This window comes from Blennius ocellaris, assembly GCF_963422515.1.
Source record: "Blennius ocellaris genome assembly, chromosome: 5".
NCBI classification, from domain to species: domain Eukaryota; kingdom Metazoa; phylum Chordata; class Actinopteri; order Blenniiformes; family Blenniidae; genus Blennius; species Blennius ocellaris.
In genome coordinates, this window is record NC_137654.1 from 20623183 (window position 1) to 20651165 (window position 27983).

At 42.7% G+C, this 27983-nt stretch overlaps 1 protein-coding gene across 3 annotated transcripts; it reads left to right on the forward strand.

The window, feature by feature from the left end:
• The first annotated feature begins 230 nt into the window (after positions 1 to 230).
• Positions 231 to 27695, forward strand: znf512b (zinc finger protein 512B). 3 transcript variants are annotated; one of them, XM_080496719.1, is made up of 16 exons: positions 231 to 749; positions 3350 to 3484; positions 14996 to 15075; positions 15616 to 15791; positions 15875 to 16137; positions 16219 to 16290; positions 16933 to 17067; positions 17288 to 17415; positions 18473 to 18565; positions 21457 to 21555; positions 22200 to 22460; positions 22538 to 22876; positions 22983 to 23084; positions 23373 to 23435; positions 23668 to 23766; positions 23986 to 27695. In XM_080496719.1, exons 2-16 carry the CDS (start codon positions 3352 to 3354, stop codon positions 24310 to 24312), a joined length of 2370 nt encoding a protein of 789 aa, XP_080352845.1. In that variant the 5' UTR covers positions 231 to 749; positions 3350 to 3351; the 3' UTR covers positions 24313 to 27695. The 3 variants fall into 3 exon arrangements, with proteins under 3 accessions (XP_080352845.1, XP_080352846.1, XP_080352847.1); XM_080496720.1 differs by having other exon boundaries at positions 22302 to 22460; XM_080496721.1 differs by lacking the exons at positions 231 to 749; positions 3350 to 3484 and adding an exon at positions 10547 to 10614.
• Positions 27696 to 27983: the final 288 nt, after the last annotated feature.

Consider the following 27983-nt stretch of genomic DNA (forward strand, 5'->3'; position numbering starts at 1 on the left):
CGGCGTCTCCGCTGCTTTTTTTTCTCTCCTCCGCTTGGCTTTCTCTTACTCTTACCAACTGTCTCTGCGCCGTCGACATTACTGCACTAAACATATTTTTGTGCCTCCCTTCAGCTCCAGCCAGCGCAAGGATTTTTTTTTTTTTTTTTTTTTTACTCCTCCTTCGTAATAAAGTCGCCATTTTGCTTCACTGCCTATATAAACCATCCCGTATTGTAATATTTCCCTCCAGGAGTGCGGGAGCTTCCAGTTTTTTTTTTGGTGTGTGTGTGTTTCTTTTGCCGGATCTTTGTGATTATTTGTGGAGCGTTTGAGAAGACGGAGGTCGGAGAGGCGCCTCGTGGTTTACATATTAATGCAGGAAAAGGAGGGGGACGCCGCGAATGGAGTCTGGGAAGGAGCTGGAAGAGTCGTGGATTGCTGTTCCTGTGCACACGGGATTGTGATCTGGCCTCTTGTTTTTCGTTTGTTTTGTTTTCGGACCCACCTGGTGTGCAGGGTGGGGGGCTCAGGACCCTGACTGCCCGCTCCCACCACCACCACCACCATCAACACCACCCCTCAGCCCGGCCAGCCTCTTGTCTGACCGCTCCTTGACGCACAAGCAGGTGTGAACTGTCATGTAACCACGTCAGACGGATACAAAACGCCCACTTTAGGTGCCTGTCTCCTGACCCCGCCACCCTCCGCCCCCCTCCCACCCTGCCTCCGTCACGTGGGTGACCCGGGGTGACTGTCTGACCCTTCAGGTAGGTGTGGCCATGGGGGTGGGGGGTTGGGGGGGGTTCTCCCGTCTTCACCTCGGAGTTGACGGACGGCGTGGCGCGTGGCCACGTGCTTTTTTTGTTCGTCTGTCAACAGATTGTGTCACCAGGATCTGTTGTGTCTGCTCATGAAGTTACTGCTTTACTTCGACACTTCATCTCTCATGCTCTCAACCCCCCCCCCCCCCCATTTACTTGTGATTGTCTTTCTAAAGTGATATAGTCGTTATCACTTTCCTTTTTGTGTGGAGTTTGCATGTTCTCCCTGGTTGTGACGGTTTCCCTCTGTGCAGACCTGACCTGGATGTAATCAGTCCAGACCCCTCGCAACTGGATACAAGAGTAGAGATCTATGGATGGATCAACATTGAAGTTGCAAATTTGAGTTATTACACTCATTATCAGCTTTTTCCCCCTGCTGGTTAGAGAAACTAATTCTTCTTCCCATGAGCGACTACTGACGGCACACTCACTCATGTTCCGAGCGGAGAGATAAAGACGAGGGAAGTACAGTTTGCCTTGTGCTTTTATTGCCAAATACTCCTTTCTTTTGGCTCGTAAGCCCACAATTATTCTCACACAGACTTTACTTCAAAGTTCAGCATCAACAAACCAGCTTTAGCTTTCCTTGTTATCAGATCAGGGAAAAGAAGGTCAGTGAGTTGAAGAGAGACCTTAGCTTTTCCCTATTTCTGTAATTCCACGTGTTTATTTTAAATCTGTGACTCATTAAATGTGTGGGCAGCCTGATGGGATTTTTTCTTTTTCTTTAAATCTTGAGAATCTTGATTATAATGTGAGGTAATGTTATCCATCCATCTTCTATAACTCATGGACCCTGGAGCTGATCCCAGGTGACTGCAGGTGAAGGCAGATCACAACCCGGTGCACCGCAGGCCAGACACTCACTCACACCCACATGCAATCACAGATTAACCTAAAAAAAAAAAAAATGTTTCTGGATTGTGGGAGGAAACTAAAATGTGAACATGCAAAGACTCCACAGAAAGTTTGTTTGTTCGTTGCATTTCATTTCGAACACAAACGAAATAATGAGTACAGTGGATACATTGAAGTGGAAAACGAAACGTGTCTGAAAAGGAGTAGGAAGAAGCACAAGCTTATTAAATCCTACCCCTTATTCAGTCAACCTATTTCCATCCTGTGTTTGTTTTTGTTTTGTTTTGCTTTGTTTGCTTTTATTACCACACTCACAACTGGAAAACAAACAGACAAACAAAAAAGCAAGTAAGTAAACAGATGAATAAACAGGTTGTATCAATCAAAACACCGACTGCATATTCCTTCTTCTCAGTATGGCTGTCATCGTATAGGATTTTATTAAAGCCAACACTTTTGAGCTTTTAATTGTGAAATTATTGATCAAAGTGTAACAGTGATGACAGTTGAAGTTTATTAATGAAGACCTGTGAGATGTTTTAATTTTAACGCGCGTAACATGGCTATAATTGTACTGTTTACTTCCCCTGGATCCGACTGACTGCCCTGGTTTGAATGTGTGCTTGTTTTTCTGTGTGGACCAGGGGGCAGATTCCGACACTGCTCACTGGAGTTAGAATTGAATAAAATGATTAAAAAAAACAAAAAACAAATATCTGTCCCACCATGCCTCAGTGGAAGCTCTGCCCCCCGGTGTGGAGTTTACATGTTCTTCCTACTTCATCTCTCTCCCACGTGCTTGTTGAAAGTCTCAACGACGACTTTTCACTTGGAACAAATCCATGCGCAGAATGTCACACAACTTGCGTCAAGCTAGTCGTGTCTTTTCAAGGTAAATTTATGAAGACTTCCTGATAAACTGTCAGCACAATACTCCAGTGACAGATGAGCTATCGTTGCAGTATTCAGCGTTGTAAATGGACAATGAGCGGCCCCCGCTGGGCGACCCTTTGTGTGCATTTGTAATTCATTAGGAGGGTGACGTGAATGTGTGCTAAGAGAAAGCATGTTGGATTGCAATCAGTACCACTTAGCATAATTAGCGATTGTCAGCCTCCATTCATTAGACCGTCCCATGTTGATGTGGAACGAGTTTAAACCCTCGTTCCACATCAGCATGGGACGGCACATGGAGCCTGAATTTGACATACACTGATGATGGACTGTTATTTCGTTATGTAATCGATCCAGACGCCAACACATTTTCTGTTGATTGTTTGATCTGATGAAGAATTTTGGATTTCACAGTGTTGAAGCTGAGGACAAAAAAAAAAAAATTAGCTTTGTCTCTTCCGTCTGTCTTTGACTCACCTTTTGTCTAATGGGACGAGCATGAAGTTAGTGTATAAGTGAGAGTATTGATTTTGAAATAAAACATGGCAGGTTGTGAGCCTATTAACCCCAATTGATGATGTGTGTGTGCCTCCACTTGGGATAACCTTCAGTCCAACGTCACCAATGGCCAACCTGAAGAAACTGGACGATAGAAGAAGACTGTTGATACCGTAGAACTTCCTTGTGTTTCCACATACAATAGAACTTGGCTAATTAACAGCAGCAAGCCGATATTGCCCTCAGCTATCTGCTGCTCCTGTGTTTTTATACCCTCTCACCTTCCATTGCAGGCATGGAGAACCCAAGTGGCCCCAGGCTTGGCAAGCTGTCCTCATCGGGGCTGCCAAGGGGTCGAACCCCGAAGCATGGACATCCCCAGGAGCTCGTCCGAACCCTGACAGGTCCCGAAAACAACAACAGACACAGTGAGTGACGCACAGCTGCACAACAGCTACACAACAAACAAACAAAAAAAAGCGTCCTGAAAATGGCATTTGACTTCAGCTGTTGACGCCATAAACTAATTGGAGGAGGAACACCATGTGGTGATGCAATGTGAAGAACTGAGACTGTTTGCACCCAATATGACACACTAAGACTGTTTGCCTTTGTATTTTCGCACATTTGTCGTTTTATTCCACTGGCTTTGCATTGGCTGGAGTTTTGTTATTCTGAGCTATCTGCTAAGAACTTCAGTGCTGTTTATCAAAGAATTTGATTAGCATGCCATAGCTGGAAGGGGCCTACGCAGCTTTTCTGAATGGATTAAAGTTTATTAAGAATCAATGGTCCCAGCCAGCCTCAGTGTAATTCTTCCCCTTCTTGCTGCAGAAGGACCTGGAAACTACAACGTTTTTCCTTAGACTGCCTTACAGTGAGAAAACCAAACAAACAACCATTGCCAAGCATTGACATGAGCGAAAGCCCAAGCCATCTGGATGGAGATGGAAGGTTTTGGAAAGAGGGAGCCAGGCTGGGGAATTATTTTTCAATCCAATAACCAACAGATCATCATGACTTTGTTAATAGCTTCAGGCAGGCTTGGAAAACTGGGGCTCTTCTAATATGACCCAGTTGTTTTGGTTGCTACAAAATAGCCTCTGACTCGCAGACGCAGCGACACTAAACGAGGTGCTTCAGTTTGGCTTTTCTCTTAGGCCCCCGTAGGCTGGATTTGTTTGCCCGTGTGGGAGCATGCATGCATGATGTGGACATTAAGACGTTAAGTCTCATTTTCCGAGACAGAACAGAGTGTCAGGAAAATGCCACAGCTCATTAAAGGATCTACATCTGCTGTATTTTCCATCACATTGCGACGTTGTACAACGTTTCTCTCCGTGCCGCCAGCTGCAGAGTTCCGTTTTACTCCTGAAGAATTTATTGTGGCTGAAGACAGTTGTTCTGTTTGAGTTTTATAGATTTTTCTTCGACTTTATTACTCAATAAACGGGAGGAGTTTATAAATCAATCGGGGGGCACGTCGGCGGAGAACTGGGCTCTGATCGTTCTGAGGCTGACAACGAGAACCGAGAGAAACACTTGGCTTTGCTTCACTAATGAGAATCTGCAGTGATCGTGAGCTTCAGTTCACTGTGTGTTAAAGTAATACCGTCATGGGTGATGGATTGGTGCTGGGTTTTTTGGGGACTTTTTTTTTTTAGGTAACTGAACACTGGGCTGTTTCATTTTCTCTTTCCACACAGTTCTGACTCATTAACGTCGATCTTCTCCAGGTCAGTAATTTTTTTTCATGTCACTGATAGTGTACATCTGTGTTTCTCAACTGTCTGCTTTAAAGGACACCTGGAACACTTTAAAAAAAAAAAATGAACATTTTCTTCTGTTAACTCCAATATATACCTAAGACACCATTAACAAGGGGTTGAGGTTTATGTGATTATGAGCATTTCCTTGTTTGCCTGCAGCAAACTTAAGAGGAAACATTACGGAGAATTGATTGTGACATTTAGAAGTAGTATTACATTTGATTTTAATGAGTATTTTTCTATTCTCAATTGTAAAGAGGGGAAAAAAAAGAAAGAAAGAAAAGAAAAAAGTCAATTACAGTTCCTTATCGATCCCACAATTAGCTGGGTGGTGGAGGATTCCCTCAGATGTAGCTGAGCTTAAAGCAAAAACATATTCATTGACTGACTTTTCTTTGTAGTTCAGTCAGCAAACTTTGTCGGAACACTTTTCATACAACAGATGTTGTGAATTACTCAGCAGCTTTCTGGTGATGATTGGAAAGACATCCTTTCTATCCAACACGGAGTACGAACCTCAGTTTGGGGAAGTAAACAATATGATATCTGAAATTCCTCCTTGGGGATTTTTAAGACTCCCCATTCTTGGATTTCATGACTTGGTGACTTTTGATTTCTTATTTCTTGTGAATTGACGGCCTGGACTGCCGCGTGGAAACTTTGTATGAAGTAGGAATCAGTGTTGTTGTAGCTGCGGTTGGTTTTTACAATCTTCTTTCATGGTTTTATACAAAAAAAAAAAGAAGAAGCTGAACCTTAAAATTGGGTTTGTGGGTCGTGTTGAGGCTGAGTTGTCTCTGTGCCAAATAGAAACCTCCTGTGCTCTGTCTCTCACTGAGATTTTCTTCTCTGGCATCTTGTTCGGCCATAGTTTTTATTTTCCCTTATAGCACTGGAATTAAAGGTTTTGTGGGCCATCATGGAGATTAGAATCCCACTAGTTTCCTCCACCAAAAGATCAAGTGACAGCAAAAGATAAGCCAGCCGGTTGGTTCAGCTTGATGACGTCTGTAATAAAACATACGTTTTATTATTTTTGTAGCCAGATACAGATGTTACAAATACAAGAAAGTAATATAAAGCTATAATGTAACCTCTCATCGAGAATAATGTATTGAAAATATTTACATTTCACTTAAATGCAGTTAAAAAATCATTTGAAGAGCACAAATATTAACACAATAATACTGTAAGGTCTATATTTGACACAATGGAATAATTTCCATAACTCCTTTGTTTTTTTTAATCACGTATTGAGCCCTGTACTGGCAATAATGTTGTTGTTTTTTTTCCTGGAATATGTCAGGTCTATGTAAAGTACATTAAGAGAATTGATTCTGTATAACTGTGAAAATGATTGCTTGGATTATGTGAAAAGACTGTAAACTGTGAAGCACTGAAGTTCAGTCTTGGACTGATTGTTTGTGGATGAAAAAATCTTCCTGCACTCCAGAAAAAGTAGAAAATTAGAGTCGATATGTTTTTTTTCTTTTTTTTACAAAATCCATCCATCCACATGCTAGGGCGTGTGACTGCTTCAAAGTGCATCGCAGGCAGTTTAATGAAGTGGTGAAAAGATGCTTCAGATCAGGTTTTAGCTCATAAACACAGTGCAATTATCGGTCTTAGGACTTTGCAGACACAGTGCAGCCTGCGGCGTTGCGTACGAAGGATAAAGGCACAGATCCCGGAGTGCTTATAAACTGTGTTCTTATTCATCAAGGAAATCCTGTGTAAAATCACATGTGCATAAGAAGTAAGCAACCCTATATAGTTACAATTAAGTGATTTAATGTGATTTCACATCCACGGGCAAATGATGAGGGCTGGAAAGATGTCTCTCCTGGAAAAATAAAAGAAGAAAAAGTTGGAAAATATCTTGCAGACGTTGAGTAGTGAGGAAGAAGTCAAGAGCAAGATGTAGTGAAAAAGGCAGTAATTGGTATCTGCTCATGATTTGGTCCGGTCTCAAAACTGACTGTGAATGCCACTCGAACCAAATGAAGGTGTGAAAATTCAATTTATTCAGTTTGTCAGTAATCTTTTAAACTTTTTATCTACATGTGAGCAGGTCAAAGTGAGTATCGAGTTCCAGAAGGAGTGGCAATTTCCCCACATGGTGTCATGAAGGGAACTCAAAATTGCCGATACGCAGGAGCACATACGTATTCACTAAAAAGTGGAGCAGGCAAGTGAGGGAGACGACAGACTTTCTTCACTTTGTACACAGGCTACCAGGACACCTGTGACTGTTAGAAAACCATTATACAGTTAGTTTTGCATGATATGGCACCTTTAAGACCTCAAAACAATGGGTGGGTTATTTAATTAATATTGTAATGTAATTTAATTTAATGAAATGCCACAGTGTAATAACTTTTCATTACCAGGATACGAGCAAAAACAAAGAGTGCAAGATTGAAACACATTTGATATGACTGAAACTGTTCAGATTGTTTACCAGAATCAATCCGAGTCGAAATGAGAGAAATCTGGCTGTGAATTCATTGTACCTGTAGAGCTTTTGAGGAGGAACATCAGTACGATGAGAGATTAATGAAGGACGAGCTCTATGCCTGTGTGAATGATAACGTTGATAACATGCCAGTTAAACCGGTTTGTTTATGTTTGTTTGTGTGTGTGTGTGTGTGTGTGTGTGTGTCTGTGTGTGCGTGCGTGCGTGTGTGTGTGTGTGTGTGTGTGTGTGTGTGTGTGTGTGTGTGTGTGTGTGTGTGTGTCAGATGACAGTCCTCTGCCCTGACAGCAGGACCTTCATTACAAGCCCACAGTCGCCATCTGCTGACCCTCATATCTGCCTCGGCGTCATCAGTCTCTCACTTTTCCTCTTCATCCGCTGCGTTCCCACTCTTTCTCTCACTCATTTGTTGTCCAATTTGCGACACATAGCTGTCATTTCTTTCTATTTTATCCTCGGTCAAACTGCTCATCTCACCCAAGCTCCTCTCATTATACAGGAATATCACAAGCAGTGACTCGACCTCACTGTTTCTGCCACTTTCTATTCCATCCCCACAACCTCTCTCACCCTGTTCCCATCTGCTAGCCCTGCTACCCATCGCCACTCTTCTCACGTCTCGTGTTTCTTATATTTTCTATCATCCCCCCCCCCCCCCCTGTTAATGCTTTCAGTATATTAAATTGGTGGAATACCGAAAGATAAAATCAATAAAGAACTATAGATTGGAAAATGTTTGTTTTGGGCTGAAATTGAATTGTGGTGCTTTTCTCAGGCTGATGCTGCATTTCGGTTTGAGGGGACTCCTTAGTCATTTTTGTCACACCTTTATTTGGCAGGCCTGGGGATGGCTGATGAAAAGGAATAGAGGAAAATAGGAGAGGAGAGAGACTGAGTTGGTGAGTCATTGTCCATAAGGAGGGCGGTGCAAACAGTCTGGGGCAGCCCACATGGAAAGAACCTATATGAGGATATATGCACATATATGAAACCTATATGCAGAATATATGCACATATATGACAATATATATGCTGTATATATGCACATATATGCACATATATGACAATATATATGCTGCATATATGCACATAAATGCTGCATATATGCACATATATGACCATATATATGCTGCATATATGCACATATATGCACATATATGCTGCATATATGCACATAAATGCTGCATATATGCACATATATGACAATGTATGGGCTGCATATATGCACATATATGACCATATATATGCTGCATATATGCACATATATGACCATATATATGCTGCATATATGCACATATATGACCATATATATGGTCATATATGTGCATATATGTATATAACATATAGGAAAACGGCCAATTTTATATATGTCACATATATGCCAAACCTATATCAAAACCTATATTAAAACATATATATTTATATAGGTTCTTTCCATGTGGGAGGCATTGTCTGTCTGGCTATACAATACTGTATACCATGTTGCATAAAACATGCCGTTTTCACATGTGCTTGTACTGTACATGCTGACTCATGAATCACCCTTGAAAACTGATTCATTCTCTTTGCTCAGCATCGTCCCCAAGGACTCCACGGGTCACACGTGGGGCCAGTCATGCAGAGCTGTTGTGATTGCACGTCACTGAACACATTGTTGGCCGTAGGCCAAATGGGCATCAGGCAATACATTAGGTTTCCAATAAAATAAAGCGCGCCGTTGATGTGGAAGGCTGTAAAATCAATACAGGTTTGTGGAAGCTGTCAAGGTACCGTGAGTCACCAGATTATGTAGCAGGAACCTCTTACATGAGGTTTTTTCTTTGATTTGGCAGCTTTACGTGCGGTACAGTAGTGGTAGTAAACTGACGAGAAACCGCAGGGAAAGTACACAATTCTTTTTAAAGATGTGCTAATCACAGATTTGTCAGTCTAACTCTGTTTGACAGAAAGAGACAGACTAATATAAGTTATGATCTAAGAAGAGTGTAGCGATTCAAAGCTTTCTCTCGTGGTAATTTGTTGTGTTGTTGTAGTACTGGAGATGAATACGCCACTTAGGATCAGTGACTAGGTTCATAAGGAGTAGCATAAGGTAAAATGAAACATAACAGATCAATCAAGAACAAGATTAATGAGTTCCCAACTTTTTGTTTCTGTAAAACAATGGACGAAAAAACAATAGTAGTGAAATGTATGAATGAGTACCATGTTTGAATGAGAAGAAAACAGATCAATCATGTAAATGATTCTCTTTTTTGGATCTGGTTTAAAGTTTTTATCCTAATATTAACCTATACAGCAGCATTGTATGCTGCTACAAAACATAGCTTGAAAGGAAACATTATTGAAACTGGGGCTGCATGATTTTAGTGAACCATTGATATGCAATAATGTGAAGTGTTGTGCAATTTTTTTTCTTCTTTAACCCAAATTTAACTGTGTTATAAAGAATTTTGGATTGGGCACCTAGAGAAAAGCACCTACTGTTCCCTCCAGCAGCATTTCAAAGAAAAGCAGCAGGTTGACGTGGTTTTAAAAAAAATGTTCCCCCTTGATTTTCCTGTTTCTGATTTCTGGCCCGTTGCCACCAGTTGTTACTGTTTTAATGTTCAAAGAATGACGTGAAATACAATTCGTTGTCAACACACAGTCCAGGGCATCAGGTCTCCGTCCAATTGGCTAAATATGGCAACATGTGGATTTTGAATCCACGGGCTATGAAAACATTCATTCAGTCTTGATATCATGATCGTTATATTCCACAATCCTAATTGAAACTACATGTTTGCCGTGTGATGAACAATTTAGCTTTTTGGAAATAATAAAAGTAAAGAGTAAATTTCCTCAATAGAAACCAAATATAAAACTCATATTTTCCCTTTGACACTGACAGCCTGAGGCTGATGACTTCTGATTGGCTGTGTTTCATCCATAATTATTAACATCACCACCTCAGACTACTTTTTATGTACGTTTACTTCAAATAAAGAAAAAAATGGAATATAGTCAAGCATGTATCGATCAACAAGTGTTTCTACTTTATGTAAGATATTAGTTTATAGAGTGAAGCTAAAAGGGGGAGAGAACAAGGGGAGAAAGAGAGAGTGAGAAGAAGAGAAAACTAGAGAGAGAGAGAGAGAGAGAGAGAGAGAGAGAGGGAGGGAGGGAGGGAGACTGTGAGAGTGTGGTTTTCTTTCAGTTATTCAGTGGCTGGGTAGTAGTTTGCTGTGGTCCTGCTGCCCCTCACTGCTTTCTCTTACTGTCTGGACTCGGGCCCGACTGGGAGGCAATATGGGGACGTCTTCAAAAGGAGGTGTGTATAAGAATCAAGAGTGCGAAAGAGTGAGAGAGCTGGTGGCAGAGAGAAAATGAGAAAACCTGATGAGGGTAGAGAAAGCATGTGTGCAGGAGACTGGGCGCTGATGAACAGAAAGCATGCAGAAAGGAAGGAAAGTGGACACTCACGTCCAGGGGTGGTGTGAACACACACACACACACACACACACACACACGCGCACACGTTAAATACAGCGGGCCGTTCGTGTGTTTGCTCAAGCGCTCAGCTCAGGTGTTTTGTTTCTCCCGTTATTGTCAGTTGAGATTGAGGAAGCAGTGATAATGCGGTGCTGTGGTGTAAAGTGCTGTTTGTGTTTGCGTGTTGTCTTTCCAAACGACACTATGGCTAAGACCTACTGTGCAGACTCAGACAAAGGCCTCAGTGTGAGCGTTCGTCAAGGAAAACAAATGACTGTTGTGTGTGTGTGTGTGTGTGTGTGTGTGTGTGTGCGTGCGTGCGTGCGTGCGTGCGTGCGTGCGTGCGTGCGTGCGTGCGTGCGTGTGTGTGTGTGAAAACCCTGCACTTGGGGAGAGCAGTTGCAGGCGTAGCTAGGGGAACTCAGAGGTTATTTGAGATCATTAGACAGCTGCCAGCACTCCTGGTACCGACTCTTCTCTTCTCTTCTCTTCTCTTCTCTTCTCTTCTCTTCTCTTCTCTTCTCTTCTCTCCTCTCCTCTCCTCTCCTCTCCTCTCCTCTCCTCTCCTCTCCTCTTCTCTTCTCTTCTCTTCTCTTCTCTTCTCTTCTCTTCTCTTCTCTTCTCTTCTCTTCTCTTCTCTTCTCTCCTCTCCTCTCCTCTCCTCTCCTCTCCTCTCCTGTCCTCTCCTCTCCTCTCCTCTCCTCTCCTCTCCTCTCCTCTCCTCTCTGTTAACCATTGTGCAGCAACAGTTGCAGACAGCTGGGAGCGAGTCGCTCTCTGACATTAGCCGAACAGCTGTTTTATCCCCCTGGCCTGCGCCCGAGAGCCCAGCTTTACATTTCACACAATGGACCTGCTTTGTTTCATACCAAGACAATGGCTGTGATTGCTGGAACGTCAGTGCGTTGCCCATGTCACCTCCGGCGAGAACGAGTGAAAGATCTGAACCGTTTCACTCTGTTCGCATGGTTAACCTCAAGACGGAGAGCGTAACCTCAGCATATGTGCTGCCTTGTCCTGTGTGTCGTGTTGCGTGTTTGAATTGCAGCCTCCTGGATGTGGTTCTAATTGTTCTGCTCGCTGTAAAGAGGCCTCTGATAGTGGTAACTAAGACAAGTGGATCTTATTCCCATAGCAACAAGAGCATATCTTTCCCAAGAGCAGAATTCATTAATTATGCCTTTCTTTTACAAGACCTTTATTTTCTAAGACAGGAATTAGAATGCATGCTCAATTTCCTCCTCAGCACAAGAGCTGCACCGCCGACTGCATCACCTCTCCAGCTGCTACCCAGACGGCTAATAGAGAAATGCTCTGTCGCCTGGAGAATATTAATACACTCATATCCATGCACACGCTCACACACACTGGTAATGGTTTTGTGTCCTTGTTTGCGCTTTTATGTGTGTGTTTACACCTCATGTCATGAACTACTCCCAGACGCAGCCAGCAACGCCGCGTTACTTCTTATTCCATCTCGTTCTGCCCCCCCCCTCCCCCCCCACCTTGTTATTGTGGGTCTGAAGTGAAAGATTGCATATGATCCGTCAGCTTATGTTCGTGTCTGTGCGTCTGAGTGAGAAACCAAAAGAAGAAAAATGAGGGGAGAAGCTGAAAGCTGATATAGTGTCATAAAAAAAAACCTCTTCATTTCCTTGTGAAATGAGAAGAGGAGGTCATGGTAGGTTAGTTGTGCAGAATTTCTTGTACACATTAACATCACTGATAAAGAGACATGTTTTTTATTTGCTTGCCAGTTTTGTATGAGTCAATTCATTTATCTAATGGCAACTAATCCAACCATTTTTCTAATCCTGGTGGGCACACAGAGTCCTCTGAGCCAGTTTGGTACCTGCTGCAAGTTGGACAAGTCTGTGTGTGTGTGTGTGTGTGCGTGCGTGCGTGCGTGCGTGCGCACGCCCTCCATGTGTCAATGAGTTTACAGCAGAAGAAAGCAGCAGTGTGACTGAGTGAAAAGAAAGTCAGTGCAAGACAACTGCCGCAACCTAGAAAAGACGCTCGTTGCAACTTTAGGTGGTTTTTCTTTGACATTTTCCAAATCTGATCTGACGTAGACGTCTTCAGCTGCTGCTCTTATCTGCCGGATCAATGCAGGGAGTTTGGAGGCACACACACTTGTGTGTGTGTGTGTGTGTGTGTGTGTGTGTGTCTGTGTCTATATATAAGCTACCTGCACTGTCATTCAGCATTATGCCTGGTCAGAGTCGTCCGCCTCTGCAATCCTCCTCTCTCCCTAAACATCCTTGGCTGTCCTCTTCTTTCTTTGCCCCCCCCCCCCCCCCCCCCCCCCCCACATGCACCCACTCCTCCTCGGCTCTCTCCCTATTCCCTTCTTCTGCGCTCGAGTGGCAACGCGTGCAGGGGGATGGAGTGCAGAGCTGATAGAGCAGAGCTTTTAATTGTAGCAGAAAAGAGAGCAGTGAGGAGGCAGTGGGAGCACACGGGAAGATTGGGAGAAGGGTGTGGGCAGAGAGAGAAGGGAAGTACGAAGGCTCGACACTTGGTGAGAAGCAGCAGTATGAAAGATGGAGGGAGGAGAAGCAGAGAGAGAGAGAGAGAGAGAGAGAGAGAGAGAGAGCTGAGGCGGTCAGTCTGCAGTCTGCTGTGTCAGAGGTTCACACAGGCACCAGAGATTCAGAGCTGATCTATTTGGCTCAACATGCAGCCTTTGCCCACACGAACGCGCACACTCACTCGTGCACACAACTGTTACTATTAAACCGACTCACTGTTACTTTGTGTTTGTTCACACGTAAATGTACGCAGCCAATTTAATGCGTTATTCATTCCTGTGAGAGGTATGAAATGTATTTGCATAAAAACAGAACTCCATCGGCAACATTCTCTCAATGTATCCACTCTTTCTTCAGCCCATGTCTAACTCATCTCTGGCTTCCGGTTATGTTGAAACAGTTCCCTCTGAAGTGTTTGTTCCTAACCGTGTCCGCAGGTCCCAGCACCTTCGCGTCTGCCACCTCGGCCTCTTTTCCTTTGTCAGTGCTACCTTGTTATAGTCTACAGAAAGTCTTATGATGAGTGTGAAGACGTCAAAACACTACAGGACAAGGATTCAACAGCTATAAAACCAGAATTACACACTTGTTGGCTCAATCAGTAATTAGAAGTTAAATTATAAAACAGCTTGTTACCACAATAATGAATTGTCTCTACAGTTTTTACCCTGGAGCACTTTTTCACAGAAAAGTAAAAAGGCACAAATACATTTTCAAAATCTAAGCTGCACATTGCCTTGACTTGCTGTAGCAACCCTGGTAAAAGATAGCAGCTGAATAGGCTCTTATTTATAAACTCATAATGAACAAAGACTGGAGATAAAACCTTACAACTAGGTAATCGGCATCTTCTGGCTCCGACAGGTTCAAGCTTGTGGTTGCTGCTTATGTGGCAGATTTTATTTTTATTTTTATTTTTATTTTTATTTTTATTTTTATTTTTATTTTTATTTTTATTTTTATTTTTATTTTTATTTTTATTTTTATTTTTATTTTTATTTTTATTTTTATTTTCATTTTTATTTTTATTTTTATTTTTATATTCAATATATTAGTAATATGTGATTACGTTTCATTGTGCTCATTGTTTTTTTTAGAAATATATAATTGTCTATTCAATCACTAATTTTTATTGTGAGTAGTAGTAACTTCATCAGCATGTTTATTAACTGTTTTTGTCTGTCCATGTGTGGTCCATCCATCCTTCCATCCATCCATCCATCATCCATCCATCCCCGTGGATACTATTAGACGGGAGTGCATAATCACATTAGGTCTTCAAGCAAATGGCATATATTCAACTAATAATGTCATATTCATTCACCCTTTGTTGTCTGTGTGTTTGTGCATCAGCTCTTCCATAAAAATTAAATGTACTATGTTTACATATGAATAATAATAATAACAGTAACACTGATAGAAGTTATTCTGCTCATTTTGGGGCTCACGGCACAGCATCTGTGTTGGGATTTGCATAAGAAAAGTAACTGGTTATGAGTGAAAGCAGAAAAATAATAGTGACAGTTGAGAAACAAGTGGTTGTGGTTAGTCTTGTGGAAACAGAAATGTTTTCAAAAGTACCAAATCAAAGCTAAGAACTCTTCACTTTTTGCTTTTTTTACAAACAAAAACTTCCAGATTTGGGGTTTGTCATTTCTGATTCGGATCTTTTTCTTGTCCTTCCAGATCCAGTGTGTGATGAACCGGCAGAGGGCAAGAGGAAAGGCCGTCCTAAAGCAGAAATGCAGGAGCTCAGAAGCATCCCTGTGAGTTTCCCTCTTTTAAAAGTGTGGGTGCTTGACGTGGCCTTCATTAAGTAGACGACACAGCACTGAATAGCCATGTAGCTTACACATATTCAACTCTCTCTCCCTCACCCCTGAGCAGGCCCATATGATAGTACAATGGAAGGAAGAGTTTAAGCACCGCTCCAGGGTTAAATGTCCATGTTCAGGATGCTGGTTAGAGTTTCCCAGCATCTATGGAGTCAAGTACCACTATCAACGCTGCCAGGCGGTGAGTCACTAGCCTCTGCTGTTCCCGTTATATGACTATCTCTACATTTATGCCTCAAAATAAACACGGCTCAGCATTGGAGAACACCTTTCACATAAGGTGTTCAGGTATAATAACACTATAATTATATAATCATTATAGACCATTCATAAGTAGTCACCTTTTTTTTTTTTTAACTCAAACTCCCGTGACGAGTCAACTGAAGGCTTTTAGTAAGCTACCCACTGTCATCTGATTGTGCGTGGGGAGAGAGATGACAGTAAATCCCCTCTCCTCATTTCTGTATTCAGGCCACCGTAGCTGAGAAGCTGAGTCATGGCTGTCCGTACTGTGAAGCAGTGTTTGCCACGAAGGTGCGCCTGCAGAAGCACAAGAGGTGGAACCACGCAGACAGAGCGAACATGGAGCCCAAAGAAGAGCAATTCAAGCTTCAAAAGGCTCCCATCAAGTCCAGCACCAAGAAAAGGTGACCTGGGATTGACGCTCTTAAACGCCGATTCGTGCTTATTTTATTCTAATACTGACTCCCAAAATGGCCTTCCCTGTCAGACCCATGGAGAACAGTCCCCCGTCGCCGGTGTTTTTCAAAGTGAAAAAGACCCACGAGGTGTCCACGCCCTCTCAGAATGGGGAGCTGGCCTACCAGAAGAGTGAGAGGAAACAGCACAGCCACAGTCAGCCTTCACAGCAGATCCACCAGCACGTCCAGCCTCAGTCCCAAAGCACATCGTCTGATGCAGGGGGGAGTGAAAGTGATGGAGGAAGCCTCCCCCCTTCATTCCCCGATGAAGACCCGGAGCGAATGCGGCACAGTAAGATTATTGTCGATTATTAAAAGCGCGCTTCATTTTCTGATTGTACGTCTGTTTTTGACCGTCTTTGTCTTGATCCAGGACGAAAACAGAAAACGCCCAAGAAATTTACTGGAGAACAGCCGTCCATATCTGGAACATTTGGATTAAAAGGTAAATCATTAATGAGATTAAACCAGGTTTTCTTGGTTTCTTGGCAATAGAAATATTGTGACGTGTCGGAAGGAACTGTACACGCAAGTTGAAAAAATTGACATGAGACTGTTGGCTCACTTTGTCACAATGTGTGGTGATTGGTTATGTAAGTGACTGTGAATGCTGCCTGCTGCTGCTGATCAATGGGACTGGTCTTTTAACGGTGCTAATGTGGCTACTGGAGAGATGTTTCATATCTGGATAAATGAATCAGTGACGCCAGCACACACACATACACACACACACACACACACACTGCTCAGTGACTCATTTAACACTCGCACGACTGTAAACTACTTATCATGGTTTGTCAAACAATTCATCTGCAGTTTGCAGAACTCTCTGCCCACATTTTGCTCTATTTCAGTCTGACTGTCATTGATCTGCTGAAGCTCAAAACAGCTTCCTTTTTTATTGTCAGCCTCCGTTTTTATTTTACAGCCCGTATCAGATTTCCCTTTTTAGACCCTAGTTCTTATTCAGCATTGTCCTACATCTGTCCTGTTCCTGTCTGCTTGGACGTCTCGCTTTATCCCGACTATATTAAAAAGAAGACGTTGACAGAAATATCACAGCGACTGTCTGCTCTGTAACCTGCAGGTATGAGTAAGGTTGAGGAGAAGCTGAAGGCCGGCCGTGTGAAGAGAACGGAGGGCAGCGGGTTCAACGAGGAGCATCAGAGAAGACCTTCGTCGAGTCAGTCTTCCAAGAAAGAGCCGGCCACAACAAGCTCTGGTGGGCATCTCCTCCACTCTCATTTATCCAACACAGTTTGAGTCTGAGTGACAAAATTTACCAAGACGTAAAAAAACCAAAAACCTCATCAAAGGTTTTAATTCCACACATGTTCACGCACCCAGTTCATTGTGTCTCCAACACAATTATGGAACGAGTCTGAGAAACCAAAGCAGAAAGAGAAATGTTTCACTCACACTGCATCCTTCATGTCTCTCAGCTGTTGTTACTGACACTCAGTGGCAGCGAACCATCTCAGAGCGAGGCGAGGTGGTCTGTCCCACCTGCTCCATCGTCACCAGGAAAACAATTCACGGTCTGAAGAAACACATGGAGATTTGCCAGAAGGTGAGTGACTGAACATGCTGGCAACCAGTTCCCAGACCGATGTCTGAGTGCAGGCTTTCACTTCTGGACTTGTGAAGTTAATAGCGAATGTGCTGCAGTTCATGTTGACACAAATCTGAGATCTGTGTTATTCTTGATGGAACATGTAACACTAAGGACACTTTCTGAAGTACGAAATCAATCTTTTTTTGACCCAGAGCTGTAATTTCTACACTGGGGATTCCTGTAACTTCCTGAGACGTCTGATCGAGCGAGAATTGTGTGTCGAAGATGGATGGATGGATGAATGAATTATAACTTTGAATGCAGCATTATTAGATTCTCCCCCCTGAGAACCATGCTGTGCAGAGTCTCGGGAACCATTCACAGAAAAGATATTGATTGGAAGGCAGTGGAAGTACCATCAGTACAGTCATCTCACATGCTTTCTGTGTAATATCCTCCTTCATTGTTTGTGGTATGAAAGCAAATGTCAACCTGCAATGGAGCGAAAAGCACACACTTTCCGACATTGGGCACAATTTCCTTGTTCAGATTAGTGGTTTACTGGGAGTCGATCACTGGGAATGAAGTGGGCAAAAGGGTAATGTGTGGACAGGATATTGACCTTGGTAGATCTGGGTTGAGTGGTGCAGTTCCTGAAGCCCTCAGAGAGACGTATTCCTCCAATCATTTTAAAGCTTCTTAGCCCAGTGGCCTGTGTGACTCTATTAAAGTGACAGTCCGCCATTAAGCAGTGACACAATCACCACATTACGACTGGGTCACACACCATCAACACACTCCTGCCACCAGATCAATACTGAAGCCAGGAGAAAAGTCAAATACAAAGAACGCTGCGTGCTAAATTGGCTTCTTCGGGTTACTGAAGAGTCCTGATGTGTTCTTTTTTTTTTTTTGTATTTTATTTTCACCAGAATTGCACACTGTTAATAAATTCTATTAGATTACAGATGAAATGTGGAGATGTTGACGGAGCCAATAAAGAGCAAAGCCTAGCAAGAATGAGATGTTTGTTAGTTTCATTTCACTGAGAAATGCTATTTGACCCTCGCAGCTCCAGGATGCCCTGAAGTGCCAGCAGTGCCACAAACAGTTCCGGTCTAAAGCCGGCCTCAACTACCACACCATGGCTGAACACAGCAGCAAGGTACCCCCGCACACCATGGCACTTCTGACACATTCTTCGATGCCTCCTCTGACTTTGTGTCTTGAAGCTGACTGATCGTTTCTTCGACCACACAGCTTGGTTTTCAAAACCTTTGGCGTTGACAAGAAGGTTTATTTTGATTTCATGGCTGTAAAATTGTCAAAAAATGCAATAAGTTGAGTTCCTCTGTCACATTTACTAAGTTACAATTTGTAACATCTGCAGTTATTCAGTGTGACTGTTGTTGATGATACTGAGAAGGTCAAGTGTGTTGAAGCCTGTTTGGGAGTAGACGGTCCTCGACGGCCTCCGTAATGACCAGCAAATCACCATGCCCTCGCTTTCTGCTAGTTTAATTGTTTTAGATATCAAACCGTCTGGAAGTGATTGTCACGTCCTTATGCTCCACTGAAAACAGATGTTAGTAACGAGACACAAAGACGCTGATGCAGAATGGGGCAGGCATTGACTTGTGACACTTTGCATGCACAAATGCCTGAGGGCTTTCTGTGCATTACTCCTATGAAGTGAAGAAAAGATAAGAGAACTTGGCTCCCCAATTGGGGGAGACCTGCCATATCTGGCAACACTGGCTGCAAGACACTGGAAGATCCTTCGATGTCGGCTCTTCCTATTATTGTGAGGCAGAATTCACCAAGCCTTGGATTGTTCACCCACTAATAGGGAACGTGAGCTGGGATTAGACCGTCGTGAGACAGGTTAGTTTTACCCTACTGATGATGTGTTGTTGCAATAGTAATCTCCCGTACGGGGGTGAATCCGTAGCCCGAACGCAGCACACACTTGCAAGTACGGCGGGTCGTGACCGTCGCTTTAGCCGGCGCATCTGTCAGACGGGATCCTGAGTGTTGTTTTAATACAGTAGATCAACTTCCACATGTGCGTGCCTGCAATACCATTTGAACTTTTAGTGCATCAGGCCCTTTGTAAAGAAACCCTGCATGGACTGCTGCTGGTGGCCTGATAAGAAAGGAACTGTTTTTGAGTACGTGTTTCCATGGATCCGCGCACATAAAATAAATAGCTATATGCAGTCTAAAAACACCTTTCTGTGCTCGGATATCTCAGCAGTGAGCACTTCTCCAGAAGCCTGATGTAGGGTCGCTGTCGAGCATGATACGTTTGAAGTGGTGTTCCTGTAGTGCTCACATTTCTTTGTGCAGCTGTCTTAACTCTGGCAGTAGAGGGCTTCATTAAGATATTATCGTGATACGCCTGCATTACACCAATGGTACTGCTATGAAGTTAGCTGAATTATTAAAGGTCGCCTGTTTCAAATGGGATCATGAAAGTTTAATAGACGCACAGGCATCCTCGTAAATCGTAGCATGTAGCATTTCTGTTTTCGTATGAGCACATGTGCTCTCATTATGACACATGTGAAAGGCAGTGAATGTGTAGTCGTGGGCCTTAAAGGAACAGGAGGCCGGAGAAGCGTGTTCGGAGGTTGCCAGATTTGAATCCCCCTTGTTAACGAGTGTCATCACTTTAAAGGGCCTTTGACCCCCAACAGCTCCCTGGCCGCACACTACTTCCAGTGTGTGTGGTTTATTATCCAATAAAAACACGTTTTTTTTATTAGATAATTTGATTGGTTTGAGTTGTTTTTGTTAGTTTGTTTTTTCAGGAAAAAAAAAATATTCAGACACCAGGAGGACACAAATTGTACCTTGCATACACTCTAGCCCTGTTTAAATAGAGATGTTGATTTTATTTTACACTAAATTGGCTTTTCTATATCAGTTCCATATGTTTAACAGTATACCGTAGGTCCTTTAATTATTGTTGCAGATGGCGTATACTGTTTTTTTGTGTTTGCGACGATGTTCGAAGGCACTGAAGGCTGGGTCCGAAAACTACTTTTGTGTCTGTGTTTGTAGAGAATCTTTTTAAAAGTAGCCCCATTAACCTTTATCAAGAAAATGTGTTGTGTGTGTTAAGGCTGATATGGTTTCTGTGTGTATGTGCATTTTTTTGTTGTTGTTCTTGTGGTATTGACATGTTTTGATTTAATTTAGTTTCAGTCATGTAATTTTGTAAAAGACTGTGCTAATTTTTCTGGTTTTATCATAATTTCTGTGGCCACATAATTGATTTTACCACACCAGAAACAAATTGTACATCATTCTCCTGTAAGCAGTGCTACTGTGAAGTCGGCTATGGTCACATGACCGTGGGTTACGGACGTATGGGTCACCTACTGCGGTCCGCCTGGATGTTTCTGCTGTGATGGTGCTGTCTTGAATCACACGCTCTCTCCTGCACTTGTTCTGTTGCTTTGACTGTGATCAAGGCATTGAGAACACGTGATGATAGAGTTTCATTGGTTTTTCTCTCTTTTCCTTCCACTGGATATCAGATGCGGTGCTGGCGTCTGTTCTCTCGCCTGCGGACTTTTGCGAGTGCTTGATGTACTCCAGTGGCGTCTCCTCTGCTTTTTTTTTTTTTTACCTTCACAGGAAGCTACTGTAAGGGTTGTGTGCCAGCCATCTCTATGTGTTAACACATGAGAAAACATGAAGTTTTGTTCCGCTGGGACCCCTTAGCAAATCCACGTTCCCTCTTGTCCCCCTGCTCCTCCTTTCTTTCTCGCTGGCAGCCCGGCCATCTGTTGTTCTGGTCTTGGCTGGGGTTTGGCACCAGCGAGCACTGAGTGAAAACACGAGTCTGACAGTTGTCATAAACATGCCTTGAGTAGCAGCCTCACCATGAAACCATTTAATGATCCTCGCACAGTGTGAACGCCAGAGATGGAAAACACATTTCTATTACAGGTTGATTTTTTTTTTTTTTTTTTTTTTTTAGTCATGAGGGAGTGGGAGGTGTTGTGGTGGCGCACGCTCATGCGATGGTGTGTTTGTTCATGTCAGCCCTCAGGGAGCGAAGGCCAGGCGGGCAGTGAGCACGAGGAGAGGGAAAGGCTGCGCAGAGTGCTCAAACAGATGGGACGAATCAAGTGTCCTAGTGAGGTATGCAGCTCTTCATTATGCCACACCTCCTTTCCTCGTTTGCATCCTCATTTTATACTTTCTGTGTCCCTCATTTTCATTTGTCTCAACTCCTCTGTCTGAGGTGTCAGACACTCTCTCTCTCTCGCTCTCTCTCTCTTTCACTCTCTCTCTCTTGCTTGCTCTCTCTTGCTCTCTCTCCAATTTTTCCTTTCTGCCTCATTCTTGACACGATGCCCAAAACTACATCAACACCGTGCTCCCCATTACTCACACTAGAGAGAGAGAGGGAGAGAGCGAGAGAGAGAGAGAGAGTGTCTGTGAAAAATAGACTCTCGACAGTTGCTTGTCTTCACACTGAAAAATGAGCATCCTCTTCCCATTTTTCCTGTGTTTTTTAACATTATGCGGAAAAAAAATTAGCCAAATACGACAGAAGTGTTCCATTGAAGCAGCTTCTTGTTCCACTTACCCAGTTTCCTGCTTAATGTGCGTTTTCATTCTGTCTCATTTCTGTCACTGGTGTCACAAACATTTCCGTGTACACACACACACACACACACACACACACACACACACACACACACACACACACACACACACACACACACACACACACACACACACACACACACACACACACACACACACACACACACTCACAGGGGTGTTCAGCCCACTTTTCCAGTCTGATGGGCTTCCAGTATCACCAGCAGCGTTGTGGAGGACAGTTGTCTGACGATGAGAAGCCTCTGTTTCTGTGCCAGCACTGTGGGAAAAACTACCGCTCCAAGGCGGGCAGAGACTACCATGTCCGTACTGAACACTCCCTCAACATCCCCACCAACCCCACCACCACAGCAGCCGCCCCAAACAACAACAAGGACAATATCACTGACACCAACAACAACACTGGCAAGGAGAGGGTAAGATCATCTCAGAGAGCAATTACATTGGCGGTTTTCGTGTTTCCACTCATATTGGTGTCTCACTGCTCCTGCAGGTGGCCTCTGAGGAGTCTCTATCAGCAGGCAGGAAGGAGCAAAGCCAGCCTGAGAGGAGGGACTGGCAGGAGAAAGCACTGAGCAGCCAGCAGAAGGAGAAGGCCAGAGAAATGTGGGGAAATGACCGGGAAACTCGCGAGAGGGAGCGAGACAAAGCAAAGACGGCACAGGTTAACAGCCACGGGGAGGACTTTGAAAGGACCCCCAGTGGCAGGGTGAGGCGGCGGTCAGCTCAGGTGGCGGTGTTCCACCTGCAGGAGATAGCAGAGGATGAGCTGGCCAAAGACTGGGGCACCAAGCGCCGGATCAAGGACGACTTGGTGCCTGACAGCAAACGGGTGAGAGCAGACAGATTGGGCGTATTGCACACACACAGACACCCGGTCTCTCTTTGTTTCCACTGGGATAAAATCGCGCTAATAGAACATGCTCTTTGTTGTTTAGTTAAACTACACTCGTCCCGGCCTCCCCAACTTCAGTCCAGAGCTACTGGAGGCCTGGAAGAACCAGGTCAAGGAGAAGGGCTTCATCTGCTGCACAAACGAAGTAAGAACATCAACATGATGAAGCAGGATTTTTGTGGATGTATATGATTACAAATTGGCAACAAATGAGTGAATCTGGCACATTTGTCAAGATAACTTGTAACATCCGCATTGTTTTGGTTTTTAACAGTACTGACAGGCTCATTCAGAGGCAATAGCTAATAGGAGTGTCAGTATATGCAGATATGTGATATTTAAGTAATACAAGGTCATTCCAGTGCTTTGTTTTCTGCCACTATTGACCTGAGTTCACTTTCTTCACTGTCTGTTTATTTCTGTTTGGTCCCAGAACTGTGAAGCTGTTTACTCCAGTGTGTCAGGACTTAAAGCCCACCTCGCCAACTGCAGCCAGGTACAAACCAACAGCCTTTTTCTGTGAAGGAGAAAACCATTAACAAAGGAAAACATTGACGTTACTGAATCTTCTTGATTAAAAACAGGATTTAAACATTCACATTAAATGTGAAAAGCACATTTACTCCTACCTGATTAAGTTAAATTTCAAAACGTATTCCTTAACAATACCTTGAAAGTTCACGCAAGTTTTGTGTGTGTGTGTGTGTGTGATTGTGTGTGTGTAACAGAGCGGTGGTGAGCTGGGAAAGTACACCTGTCTCATCTGTCAGAAGGAGTTTAGCTCTGAAAGTGGTGTCAAGTACCATATTAGCAAGACACACTCACAGGTGAGAACACACTTTGAAAAAGATCCTGATTATGTGCAGCGTTGGTTTTGATATAGTCTCAGTTCTATTTCTATTCATAGAACAAGTTTTGAAAGACCGTGCGTTATTATACTCTTATGTTTTTTGTTTCCTAAAAATATTGACAGTTTTCAATGTTGTATAGGCGGGTGATTATTTTGTGGCTAGAGTTACGAGGCCCTTGTCCTCTCCGTGTTGTAGAACTGGTTCCGTGCAGCCGCCACTCAAGTGGTCTCCAGTAGCAAGAGCAAAGTGCCGGATAACATCGGGACCAAAGCCGAGGTGAGGAACGGAGCCACCAGCGGAAAGAAAAGAGGCCGCAAACCGAAAGAGCGCCTCCCTGCGGACGTGTCCCTCCTGACAAAAACTGAAGCGCTCACCACTAGTCAAACCTTGGCAAACGCAGTAACCCCGTCCAGCCCAGCACAGTCCCCCACCCTGATCCCCGACCCCACGGACAGCGACGATTCAGGCCCAGACACACAGCCCACACGAAGCAAACCCAAGAGGCTGTCTTTGTTAGAGTAGCTCTGCTTTTTTGCCGACCCAGGAGCCAGAGAGGATGCTGACTGTAAGCGGAAGCGATCAAGAGACTTGGCACTGAGAAGAAAGCCTAATCGACCATTACGAAGTGAAACATCTAGTACAGTCTCCTAATCTCGGTCTGGAAACACTAGAGGTAATCCATACTGTTACAAACAATACTCACACCAGTAGTGTTTTGTTTCTTCATTCCACCTTTGTCTCCTCTCGAATGCATACGGTTTAGTTTCTCCACTCACCACAAGGGGGGGGGGGGGGGGGGGGGGGGGGTCAGTAGTAATCAGAGATCAGAGCCGGACCTTCACATGGATAGTTTTTTTTTTTAAACAGGAGTAGTAGAATGGAGAGTCATTTTCTCTGAGAAGTTTGTGTTGTGTTTAAGAGGTATTACAAAGGATATTCTATTAGCATGGTGAAGTCATTTAATGATAACTAGTGTTGTCACATGTTTTTTTTCCCACAGATATACTGTACTGTGTACATAAACAATATCTATAACTATATCTCTATATACTCAAAGCAATGATGCCACCGGTCATTTTTCAAGCCTGACACGTCCAGATGGATCATGAGCAGTCGGAGGTTTTTACAGTGTGTGCTGTCGTGCAATGTTGTTTTAAATCTCTGAATTCCTTCGTGCTTTCACGTTTCTTTTTTCTTTTTTTGGTTTCATGTTTCCTGTAAGCAGATGCCATATAAGCTAAATCGTTGCTCAGTTGTTAACCATGTTTCAATCTTTTTCCTGCATCAGTCACTGACAGTGAAAGGTGTCTGCTTTGACAACCATAATTAATTGTTTGAAATTTATTTCCACAGTTCTTTTACACTGAAGTCGATGAGGAGATTATTCCAGAAGTGATTAATGGATATTTCCCACTGTACGGAATACGTTAGGATTATGTGTAATGTGATATGGTTTACCTGACTTTTAACAAAAAGGGTATTTGGAGCATTCTAAAATGAGACAAAGTGAACTATTTGACTGAAGGAAGATTTCTGCGTGAAGCTTGTTGCACCGTTGCGGCACAATCAAATGATGTGACACCATCATAACGGCGGCCACATTTTTTGGCTCCTGCTTAAAGCTTGAATGAAAGCTGAGGAGAGAATAAAAATACTATCTTTTATAGAGAAGTTGAGGATAATAAACTTTTATTAACATGAGAAAAAAAAATCTGCAAATGAAGATTGAAGATATAATAATGTTTATGAATTAATTCATGGGCGCTCAAAGTTATTGCCTTGCACTTTAACCCTTCCTGCTCCCCTCTTGTATCTTTGCACTTCAGGAGTATCTAACCTAACCTAGTGGCTGTCTGGTGCTGGAGTGGGACTGTTTTACTCTGATGAAACTCTAAATTTGTCTTTACATGGTTAATAGCCATGTAATTATGACTCAACGCTCAAAGCCATAACTGGTCTATTTGAAGCTGAAGGCTGCTCTGGCGCCCAATGTGAGATTAGCTTCGTATTTAAATTTTAAATCTATATATATATATATAAATATATAAAATAATAAATTGCTTTTAAGATCTAAAAGATCAGAGATTATTTTCACTGTAACGTGTTTAAAGTAGATAACTGGAATCCGCAGTTAGCATACCAATTTGAGCAAATGAAAAGTTAATGATTTGCTTTATATTTGCATTAGGTCCACACAAAAATATTGGCTGAAGTACATAACAGTTCTATTTTATATTCTATTGTATGAATTACTTAGATTACAATCTGATAGCTTTGGATAAACTTGTGAGGTGAGATGATTAGGGTGCTTTACTTACCACTCTACCTTAAGAACCAGACACAACTCACTAACGTCCACAGATCCATCCCACCTTGCTGACAAGTCCTCTGAATTTTGCACCAAAAAAAAAAAGAAAAACATCAACCACTGATGTCAGTGGAACATTTTCAAGAGTCATTGGATTTAAAATCTGGCATCGATCCCCGACAGTCACTTTTTATAATGTACAGCAAAGATTCAGTCTGAAATTCTCTGTTACTAATCAACTGATGGAGCGTATTCAGGTGAGGACGATTATGCATGTGGGATGAACCTTTATCTCCAGTCCAGGGTCATTTAATGGAGAGGATAATTTAGACGAGCACTGATTGGTCCGAGGACCTTTTCAAAATGAGTTGTCCAGACTTTGTGTGCGTGTGCGTGTATGCCTGTGCGTGTGTGAATTAAACAGTTAGCACCTTTGTAATGACTGGATGTCAGAAATGGGAACACTTGTGTTGAGTGTTAGGCCGCGGCACAGAATCAGTTCATCAGCTGCTTGTTACTCGTTTCATTGATAACGTCACACTGACTGTGTTTACCTGACGAGCTTTGGTGTTGCAATATGATAGTTTAGCACTGCTTTTAACAGTGGGTATTTTATATTTTATCACGCCCTTTACTATCTGTCTTCCTATGATGTGGAGAACACATATCTATCCCGCAGTGTGAACTAACTGCAACATGTTTAGAGAGTACAGCAATACACCATATTTAGCTGATTTTGTTGGCTTGCTAATATTTTGATATTGATGTGTATTCTCAAAATTGTATGGCTTTTTTTTTTTCACTCCCCTTCTTTTATTTGTTTGCTTTGAAGATGCTTTATACATATTACGGAATCCAAACAACAACAACAAAATGGTTGAAAAAGTTTGTAGAGGGCAGGAGCATTGTAGGCCTTTGTGTTGGCATACACTGTTATTTTCCCCATTTTGAGGCACATAAATTGAGCTTTTTCAGTACATGATGGCAAACACATTGAGAGAGTCCTCTGTTACTATCTACTCAATATGGGACAACAAGGCATATGTATGTGTGTTTGTTTCTGTATTTAGTGCACTTATTAAACCATGAAATAGGATTGAAATAGGAGTGTTGTTGGAGCTTTCTAGTAACCTGGATTGTGTGTGGTGTGACTTTTGTACCTGGGAAAATGGCAGGCTCAAGTGTCTTCCCTTTGTCAACAATGTAATTTACTGAATCACGGTTAATCCTTAGGAATCCCCCTTAGACAGCCTATGAATTCTACCATTTTATTTGGACAACAGTGGTTCGTTTTGTATGCTACCTACTTCAAAAAACAGGAGACGGCATCCGGCTATGCTGTCGGAGCTGTGATGGTGAAACTACGGAGAGTTTTAAGACATTATGTTGTAGCTTATAACTGTTTATGATATATAGGTTACAGAGAAAATGAGACTAATGATGTATAAAAGATTTCCATCCCTGAAATTAAGCTGTGTAGTACCTAACATTGGAGGAATCAACACCTCCTTTGAGTCTGAACTGTTACAACTTTTCTCCCAAACTTGTTGTATTACCTGTGCATTAGTATCCCTAAACTAATTAATAAAGGTTTGTTGACTAAACCTGTGTCGTTTCTGTCAGTTTTTATGGTTTTATCATTTACAGTACAGACACAGTTAAAGAAAATGTGTTGAAAATCCAATTAATGTGCAACTCATTTAAGTCCTATATATTCACATCATATAAATGCTATACTGATGTTTTGGTGGAATTTTTTTAATCAGTACAATGATTGTAAATGCCAGTATGTAATAGGCAGTTAATAGGAAATACAAACAGAGGTCACAAATATCAGTACTGGCAATTCAGACAATATTAGTACATTGAATTGAAAATTGAGCAT